The sequence below is a fragment of the Mus pahari genome, chromosome 18 (genome assembly GCF_900095145.1).
Source record: "Mus pahari chromosome 18, PAHARI_EIJ_v1.1, whole genome shotgun sequence".
Lineage (NCBI taxonomy): Eukaryota > Metazoa > Chordata > Mammalia > Rodentia > Muridae > Mus > Mus pahari.
Genome location: NC_034607.1, coordinates 13775391 through 13785665, shown reverse-complemented (window position 1 = coordinate 13785665; position 10275 = coordinate 13775391). Strand labels below are relative to the sequence as shown.

The 10275-nt window shown below is 44.2% G+C and overlaps 1 protein-coding gene across 2 annotated transcripts in view; it reads left to right on the top strand.

The window, feature by feature from the left end:
- Positions 1-10275, top strand: part of Polh (DNA polymerase eta) — a 33692-nt gene that overhangs the window by 14817 nt on the left and 8600 nt on the right. For both annotated transcript variants that reach the window (XM_021218060.2, XM_029531340.1), the window contains 4 exons: positions 568-671; positions 3518-3637; positions 4897-5020; positions 6140-6205. In XM_021218060.2, the coding sequence (XP_021073719.1) occupies positions 568-671; positions 3518-3637; positions 4897-5020; positions 6140-6205 (414 nt within the window). The remainder of the gene's footprint in view (positions 1-567; positions 672-3517; positions 3638-4896; positions 5021-6139; positions 6206-10275) is intronic.

Sequence of the window (10275 nt, the reverse complement as noted above, 5' to 3'; positions counted from 1 at the left end):
AAAAAAAAAAAAAAAGTGGGTCTTCCCACTTCAAATAATTAAGGGGAAAATCCCTCGAGGCATACCCAACCACTTGGGTTTTAGTTAACCCAGGTGTGGTCAAAGTAACAACCACGAATAGCCATCCCAGACTGTGTCTGAAAGGGAAGAAAAAGAATCTTACTCGTGAAATTAAGGAATAATCATATGTAAATGTTTATCTGTCTACATGGGGGTAAACATCTCTGAACCATCCTAATCATATGTATGTATGTGTCTGCGTAGGGAGCCAAGGCCAGCCTCAAGCCCCTGCTCTTTCCACACTCACGTTCTGGGGCTATTTTAGCATTTTCAAACTTACATGAATAAGAAGTAGACCTTAATTAAGTTTCTTCTCTGTTTTTTTAAACCTATTGTGAGAAAAATCTCAAATAGATGAAAAAGGAAAGCAGTGCCTTGAAGAAACCCGAGAAGGGAAGAGTGGAGGGAGGACTGAGGAAGTGCCTTCATGTGGAAACTGTCAGTGTGTGCATGCACGCTTTTATTATCTTAACAATATTAAGGATTTTTTCCTCTCTGTTCTTCCAGGTCCTGGCAAAACTTGCTTGTGGACTAAATAAGCCCAACCGCCAAACCCTGGTCCCACATGGGTCAGTGCCCCAGCTCTTCAGCCACATGCCAATTCGTAAAATGTAAGGATTCAGGGAGGACCTTCAATCCCATCATGTCCCTGCGGGGGATCTCTGCTTGGAAAGTAGGGGCCAGTCAGAGAGGCAACACTGAAAAATTTGAAAACTATATTTAGGCTCTTTTCTAAGTGAATTTTTACTTCAGGACTATCTGTGGTATATACCTAATCCTGAATTTAAAAAACAAAAACTGTTAGGTATAGTGATATACACCTTTAATCTTGGCATTCAGGAGGCAGAGGCAGAGGAGCTCCGAGTTTAAGACCAGCCTGGTCTACATAACTAGTTCCAAGACAGCCAGGCTGTGTAAAAGACCTCAGAACATCAAGGATGACGTGAAAGGTGGGCATGGTGATATACGCCTGTAATCCAAGCACTGGGAAGTCAACGGCAGGAGCTATACTTACGAATTCAATACCTGGTCACCCAGGGCTGCATAGGCTGGCCATATCCAAATACAACAAAGGGGGCTGGGAAGACAGCTCACTGGGAATTACCCAAATATGAGGACCAAATCAAACCCCACCCCTACACCCCCCAATAAAAGCCAGATGTGGCTGCCTGTGCACCCCCCTGTAACCTCAGGGCTGTGGAGGAAGGTGAGTGCCCTATAACCCATGAACCATGGGGGATGGAGATGGGGATTCCTTGCACTTCACTGCCTGCCACCTAGCTCCAAGTACAGTGAGAGACACAGTCTTAAGGAAATTTAAGAACGATAGAACAGAATACCTTAAATCCTCTAGCCTATGTGTGAACACACACACACACACACACTCTCTCCTGAGTTTTAGCTCTACCTTCCTTCTGGCTTTTTGTTAAAAGTCTATTAAATATGTAACAAATAAAATTTTACTTCTTTGTGTGAACACACACACACACACACACACACACACACACATACACACACACACTCCTGAGTTTTAGCTCTACTTTCCTTCTGGCTTTTTATTAAAAGTCTATTAAATATGTAACAAATAAAATTTTACTTCTTAGCTGGGCGGTAGTGGCAAATGCCTTTAGTCCCAGCACTCAGGAAACAGGCAGAGGGAACTCTTGGTTTGAAACCAGCTTGGTCTATAGAGTTTGTTTCAGGACAGCCTAGGATATACAGAGAGACCCTATCTCAAAAAACAAAACAAAATAAAATTCCTTTTTCTTCATTGGGCAGTAGTAGTGCCCAGGGGGTAGAGAGAGGCAGGTAGATCTCTGTGAGTTCAAGGCCAGCCTGGTCTACACTGCAAGTTCCAGTACAGCAGGGCTGCATAAAGAAAACAAACAAATCGTTTATTTCCTTCTCCTGGGAGGATGCTGAGGCAAGTCCCACTATACATCCAGGCTGGCCTCATACTGCCAATGTTCCTTGTGCCCCAGCTTCCTCCTAAACACTAGGGCTATGGGTTGGATCTACTACATCCAGCTAGAATTTTACTTTATTACCAAACGGTGAGTTTGTTTGCTTGCTTATTACAATAGGGTCTCACTCTAGCATTCCTGGCTAGCTTGTGTCACCCAGGCCCACTTGAAACTCAGTTAATCCCCCTTCAGCTCGCTGAATGCTTGGGTTACAGATGTAAGCTGGCACACCTGGCTCAACCAAGGGTTCCAGGTCTGCCAGACTGCTCTCCAGTGAGACATGAACCCAAACTGACCCGAGAAAGCTTTATGGGCTGGAGGGGGTAGAGAGCCAGCCAGGGACACAGCAGCATGGAGACACTGAGCAGAAAGAAGGGAAAATGTCTGATAGTCTAAGGGAACCAAGGGAACCAGGCCAGGTCTGTATTGATGAAGACCCTGACATAGAAACACTGAAGGCAGACTAAGGATAGTGTCTTCAAGCCAGCTGAAGAATACTGGCCATGGAAAAGATTTATTTTGCGTTTGGAATTTATTTATTTATTTATTTATTTGGTTTTTCCAGACAGGGTTTCCCTGTATAGCCCTGGCTGTCCTGGAACTCACTTTGTAGACCAGCTGGCCTCGAACTCAGAAATCCGCCTGCCTCTGCCTCCCGAGTGCTGGGATTAAAGGCGTGCGCCAACACGACCGGGTATTTTAAATTTTTAATGTTTTATTTGTTTTGGGTTTTTTGTTTGTTTGGTTTGCTTTTTTCAAGACAGGGTCTTCTGTAGCTTTGGCTGTTTTGGAATTTACTCTGTAGACCAGGCTGACCTCAAGCTCACAGAGATCCACCTGTCTCTGCCTCCTAAATTCTGGGATGAAATGCCATGCTGGGCTTGGCATTTGGGTGCTGGAGAGATGGCTCTGTGATTAAGAGCACTGACTGCTCTTCTGGAGGTCCTGAGTTCAATTCCCAGCAACCACATGGTGGCTCGCAACCATCTGTAATGGGGATCTGATGCCCTCTTCTGGTGTGTCTGAAGACAGCAACAATGTACTCACATGAAATAAATAACTTTTAATTTCCAAATGGGGCAATGTGTTTTACACAACTGAAATTTTATAAACAAGAAAAAGAGAAATTTTTACATACAGTTGACTTGATAACAAATCAATGATGAATATTTTATATATGTTCTTGTTAATCTTCCCAGGTCCTAGCTGGGAAGAATCATCTAGCTTTGTTTTTCTGTGCGCACGCCTGTGCGAGTGCAGGTGCACTTGCTGAGCTGGCTCTCCTCGTCATCAGGGTTGCCGCATCAGACTCTAGTCGGCATGGCTGCTTGCTGAGTTGCGGAGCCCTCAGCTCTGCTGGACAACTAAGAGTTTACAGGACTAAAGCATACTCTAATATCTCTACGTGGGGAGCTGCTTGGAGCAGCAGAGTGTCTTTGTTTTGGTTAGATGAATATTTAAATGTAACCTATAAATTCCTTCTCTTTGTTTAGCCGAAGTCTTGGAGGAAAGCTAGGGGCTTCTGTCATTGAAGTCCTTGGGGTAGAATACATGGGTGATCTGACCCAGTTCACTGAATCCCACCTCCAGAGTCATTTTGGAGAGAAGAATGGGTAAGTGGTGTATATTATTATTCTTTTAAAAAAAATTTTTTTTTCTTTTTTTTTTTTTTCTTTTTTTTGTTTTGTTTTTTTGATTTTTAAGACGAGGTCTTAGTGTGTAGCCCTGACTGTCCAGGAACTCACTCTGTAGTCCAGGCTGGTCTTGAACTCAGAGATTACCTGCATCTTCCTCTTAAGTGCTAGGATTAAAGGTATGTTCCACCCACACTTGGCTATAAGTGGTTAATATTATTTTTCAAACATAATCTTTATGGAGATGCTAAATTCAATACAGATAAAGCTTTTAGTCTAAAGGGCCAGATAGCCCACACGAGATTCGAACTTGATATGTAACCAAGGGTAACCTTCGAGTGCTGATCTTGTTGTCTCTCTGCCTCCTAATCTTTAGATAACAGGCATTCATCAACATACCCAACCTATGACTTGTGTTCCATGAGGTCATGTCATGGTTTGGGAATATTAGTTCCCATCAGACAGTAGCCCGTGATCTTGGGAGATAGAAGCACAAGTCTGAGGTCAGTATGAGCCACAAAGACCTTGGCTCAAAAAAAAAAAAAAAGTTTGGGGTATCATTCATTGGTGGAGCACTTTCCTAACATGCTACAAGGCTCTTGGTTCTATCCAATCCCAGCACTGTAAAAATTCTAAAAGTTAAATAATACCATTTTCCTGTATCCTTGGGTGCTTGATAAGAATGGTTCATGTAGCCGGGCGTGGGGGCGCACGCCTTTAATCCCAGCACTCGGGAGGCAGAGACAGGAGGATTTCTGAGTTTGAGGCCAGCCTGGTCTACAGAGTGAGTTCCAGGACAGCCAGGACTACACAGAGAAACCCTGTCTCGAAAAACCAAAAAAAAAAAAGAATTAAGCAGTCGCCTTTAATCCCAACACTCAAGAGGCAGCGGCAGGAGGATCTCTGTGAGTTCCAGGCCAGCCAGGTCTGCAGCTTGATTTCCAGGACAGCCATAGCTATACAAAGAAACCCTGTCACAAAACAAAACAATAATTAAGTCAAACATGGTGACTTGTGCTTATAATTTCAGCCCTTGAGAGGCCAGGGCAGGAAGGTCATGAGCTGGAAGCCCGCCTGGGCTGTGTGGTATATGCTGTTTATAGATAGGTGAGAAACCAGGCATGGTACAGGCCCAGTAGGATCACAATTAAAGGCCAGTTGAAGAGTGGTGAGACTTCTCTTTAGGAAGTAAACAGAAACAAGGAGAATAATTCTTAATGTCTTCTGCTGGTTTTTAGTTCTTGGCTGTATGCTATGTGCCGAGGTATTGAACACGATCCAGTTAAACCCAGGCAGTTACCTAAAACGATTGGCTGCAGCAAGAACTTCCCAGGGAAAACAGCCCTGTCTACTCGGGAACAGGTAAGCAGGCCTTCTCCACAGAACACTGCTGCTTTTAAAGGGCGCAGTGTATTGTCCTAGCCCTTCTATGTATTTTAGGATAGGAAGAAAAATAGAAATCGATTTTTTTATGAGTACACTGGAGCTGTCTTTAGACACACCAGAAGGGGGCATCGGATCCCATTACAGATGGTTGTGAGCCACCATGTGGTTGCTGGGATTTGAACTCAGGACCTCTGGAAGAGCAGTCAGTGCTCTTAACCGCTGAGCCATCTCTCTAGCCCTAGAAATCAATTTTTTTTATGTTGGAATAGTAGTTTGTAATTTTTCTTCCTTCAATCTAAAAAGGTGTAAAATAGGACTGGCTGAAATGGACAATGAAATGTCTTTTTTTGTAAGTAGGAACTTCTAAACCCTAAAATATTGTGCCTCATCCACTTTGGGATCTTCCTTAGAATTGAAACGTGGTAGAATTTCCCAGATGGCCCTGTCAGGACAAGTGAAGTGAAGGGCTTGGAGCCTGAGTGTGGTGGAGACACCTGTAATCTGGGCAGCCAGGAAGCAGAGTCCCTTACACGGAGAGTGGGTTGCAGCATCCTGACTGCACAAATGGTCTTCCCGTGTGTGTGGATGGATGTGTGGGTGCAGACCCAGAGGGAGATGTCAGATGAACTGCTTTATTAACCTACCTTATTCTCTCAAGACCATCTCTTGTTGTTCCTGAAACTGTGTTGGTGGCCAGCAGAAATCCCCGTAGTCCTCGTGTCTCTGTCCCCACTGGCCATGGGTCATGCTGTATTGTGACTGCTGGGACTGAAACTCTTCTCTTCATTCTTGCACCGCGAGCACCCTGCTACGGAGTCACTTCCTCTCCCCGTAATTACAGCCTCCCTGGTGCTGAGAAGTTTTCTTCTGTGGAGCCCAGCCTTGAACTCATGACCTCAGCCTCTAGAGTCTGGGCTTACAGGAATATACACTGTGCCTGACTAAGGGAGAACACAGCACCAAGAGCTCCATGATTAGTTACAGAGATCCATTAGTTGACCAACCCACTGCCTGGTTCATCATATGTCTATTAAATGAAAGATTTATAAATTCAAATTTTAAAAACCTGAAAGTGTTTGGCTTTTTTTCTTATAGGTACAGTGGTGGCTTTTGCAGTTAGCTCTGGAACTTGAGGAGAGGCTGACCAAAGACCGAAATGATGTAAGATTTTTTTTTCCCTCTATTAATCTTTGAGATTCAAATGGTAACTGCCCCTTACCCTGTGGAAAAGAAACAGAGAAAATAGAATCAGCTTAGGGAAATTTATGAAAGTTTGTTTGGCCGGATGCTTTTAATCTCAGCACTAGGGAGGCAGAGGCAGGTAGATGCCAGCCTGGTCTATATAGCACGTTCCAGGAATCCAGGGCTGCATAGACAGACTGTGTAAGACAAAAAAGAAAAGGAAAGAAAGGAAAGGGAAAAAAGTTTGTTAAAATGGGAACCAAGGCTGAGCCTTGAATTTGCCAATCCTATTTCCAGGTTCCCAATTTCTAGGATTATAGGCATGACCTAGCAAGCGTGACTGAGTAGTCTTCCATCTTGTTTTAACACGGGTCCACAGGACAGTGTGCCGGGGGCTAAGCTCAGCTCAGTTGGTAGAGTGCTTGCTTAGCGTGCTTAGTATGAGTTTGATTCCTAGCACCCAATACAGACATTAAGAGTAGCCCTAACCAAAAACTAAAGGTAAAAATCCCGTCACTGGAGTCTTTGAAATCCCAGCTTTGTAAATGTAAGAACTTCTTCTAGCCATGCCCCTCTTTTTGCCATTTGCCTTTTCTGTTTTGTGTTTTCTTATCTAAAATCTCCTGCAACATGAAAAGGATTAGTGGATTTCATCAGAGTAAATAATCTCCACTGAGCTATAAGTTATTGCATTTAAACATAGTGGAAGGTTGGTTATTTTTAAGTTATTTTGTGGGATGGATGTGTTGGGTATACATCTGGAAGTCTGAGGACTCGCCTTGGGTCTGTGCTGTCCTAACTTTACACAGATAGAGTCCAGGGATGGAACTCAGGTGCTCAGGCTTGCACTGCCATCTTGCAGACCCCAGAGTAGAAAGTTTTGGGTTTTCTTTATTTCGTGGTCATGTCTTTGTGTATGTGTACATATGTGAGGGTGCCCTTGGAGGCCAGAAGCGAGCACTGGGTCCCCTAGAACTGAAACCAGATGCTTGTGAGCTACCTGACCTATTTACTTGGAACCAAATTCAGCCCCTCTGCAAACACAGCCTTCTTAACTGCTGAGCCGTCTTGGCAGAAGCCGTGGTGGACGCTTTAAAGACAAGGTATTCATCAGACATTAGACATCTGACTGTTTCTTCTCTTTCTAAATAGCTTTTTTTGTTGTTTTGAAATAGGGTCTCCCTGTGTAGTTTCGGCTGGCCTACAACTCACAGTGATCTACCTGCTTCTACTGCCTCCCAAGTTAGGCATCTTGAACCCTTCCTTCTGTCTCTGTCTCCCAACCACTAGGACGGGTGGTATGGTCTACCCCTGCCCTGGATCATGTATATACTGATACACATAAAGTCCATCCATCTAAAGTTTATAGTTCAGTGGTTTTAGTATGTTCCAGAATTATAGAACTATAATCAGCTTTATTTTTGTTTGTTTAGGGGTTTTGTTGTTGTTTTCCAAGACAGGGTTTCATGTGTAGCCTTGTCCATGCTGGAACTCACCCTGTAGACCAGGCTGGCTGGCCTTGAACTCAAGAGATTTGTCTGCCTCTGCCTCCTGCATGTTGGGACTAATTGGGACTAATGGTGTGTACCATTACTGCCCAGCTATTTGTTTGTTTGTTTATTCTTAATTTAATTTTTGAGACAGGCTCTCAACTGTATTCCTGGTTGGCCTAGATGAAATTTATTATATAGACCAGGCTAACCTTGAACTGACAGACTTCTGTCTGCATCTGCTTCTTGAGTGCTGGGACTACAGATGTGTGCCACTGCACACAGCTTTACAGTTAGCCTTAGAATATGTTCATTTACTCTCAAAAGGAATTCTGTACCCATTAGCAGTCATCCTTCATTTCTTCCCCACTCATCCTCTATAGTCCCTAGCATCATTTTAATATGATGGTGTTCAACCTTCATCCCATATTACATGAGCTGCTGAAGCAGAAGGACTTAACCATGCCTCAAAAAAAAAAGTCCCTGGCTGTTTGCTGTAACTGAAACCATGCAGTGTATGGCTTTTTCACTGAGCTCACTCATAGCACATCAGTGTTTACTTCCTTTTGTGGCCGGATAAGAGTTATTATTAGTAAATGGATATTTGGGTTATTTCTACTTTGGGCCAGTAGTAATGCTAGCATTCCATGTTTTCATCCTAGGAGCACAATTACTGTGTCACATGGTAACTATGTTTAGCATTTTGAAAAATTTGGCAGACTGCTTTCTGTAGCGGCTTATCATATTATATCCCTGCTTCCAGTGTGAGGGGGAGAGAGACAGACACAGATAACTGAATTAAATAGTATTAATAAATCCGGGCATGTGAAACCCACCTCGATGATTTATGTTCCCAAACTAAAGACACACAGAGCCTTTATATTTTAATATGCCTTAATCAGCACAGTAGCTGGGTGACTACCTAGCCTCCAGTGCTGCTAGAATCTTACCTTCTGCCGATAATTCCAGTTACTGCTTAATAATTCCTGTGTTCTATCTTGGCTGCTTCACACCCAGCTGGGCCGCCCTCTGGGCTGTGCTCTCCTGGCTCCTTCACGTGGCAGCCAGGCCTCTCTGTCCTGCATTCTTACTTTTCTCAGGCCTGGCGTCTCTCCTCTCCTCCACACTCTCCTAGCATGGCATATCTCTTGCCTCTCCTGCCTCTTTTTCTTCCTGGTCCCAAGACTGGAAATCCTAAAATCTGCCTCTGTCTGCCCTGCCCAGCTATTGGCTGTTGGTATCTTTATTTACCAATCAGAACCAACTGGGGGCAGGTTCCCAGAAACTCTGTGAATATAGGCAACTACAGAGACATCTGAGTGCAGTACAGGTGTCTGCAGAGGTGAGAAGAAGGGAGCTGGAAGCCACTTGATGTGGTTGCTGGGCCCAGAACTCTGTCCTCTGCAGGATTTAAGTGCACTCTTCCACTGAGGCAGCTCTTGAGCTGCACCTGAGTTCTGTTTGCCCCTTTGTTTTCCGTTTTAATGAATCACAGACAGCGCTATGTTGGGGGCCTGCTGCTCTTCTCTGTGCCGTTCCAGTTTTGCTCTCTATCATATTTAAGTTTAACATTTGTTTGTTAGCTAGACATATTACCATGTGGTTTATTGGCTCGTGCTTCTCTAGCCCCCTTGCTCCCTCTCTCCCCCTCCTTTCTCCCCTCTCTCCACGTGGCCATGGCCAGCCTCTACTTCTCCACCTTTTCTCTCTGTTTTCTACAATAAAACTCTAAAACCATGAAAAAATAAGTTAAGATGCAAATCTCTACAAATGAATCTTATGACCACACCCAATCCAAAAGTTAACTCATAACTTTTGGATAATCTTTTTTTTTTTTTTTTTTTAGAGACAGGGTTTCTCTGTGTAGCCCTGGCTGTCCTAGAACTCACTCTGTAGACCAGGCTGGCCTCTAACTCAGAAATCCGCCTGCCTCTGCCTCCGGGGTGCTGGGATTAAAGGCGTGTGCCACCACGCCCGGCTTGGATAGTCTTACTAGCATCTTTTAACTTTGAAAAGGAGTCTGTCTTGGGATTTTTATTGCTGTAAAGAGACACCATGACCAAGGCAACTCTTACAAAGGACAACATTTAATTGTGGCTGGCTTACAGGTTCAGGAGTCCATTATCATCAAGGTGGGAGCATGGCTGTCTGTATCCAGGCAGGGATGGCCCTGGAGAAGGAGCTGAGAGTTCTACATCTTGATCTGAAGGGAACTAGGAGAAGATTGGCTTTTCTAGGCAGCTAGGAGGAGAGACTCAAAGCCCACATCCACAATGACCCGCTGCTTCCAACAAGGCCACACCTACTAGTGCCCCTCCCTGGGTCAAGCACATACAAACCAGTACAGAGCCTTCCATACTGTTCACCAGGTGTACTCTGCCTGATGGTTTTTATTTCTGTTTACTGAGGGTAGCATGACGCTACCCTGACGAGGGTAGTCAGTACTCGCTGTCTCTGGAGGTATTGTACATTGTAGATGTACATTCTACAGATGGCTATGAAAAGTACTACCACAACAGTCTGCTGTTCTAAGAATAAGAATCTAGGCAGAAGAGTAAG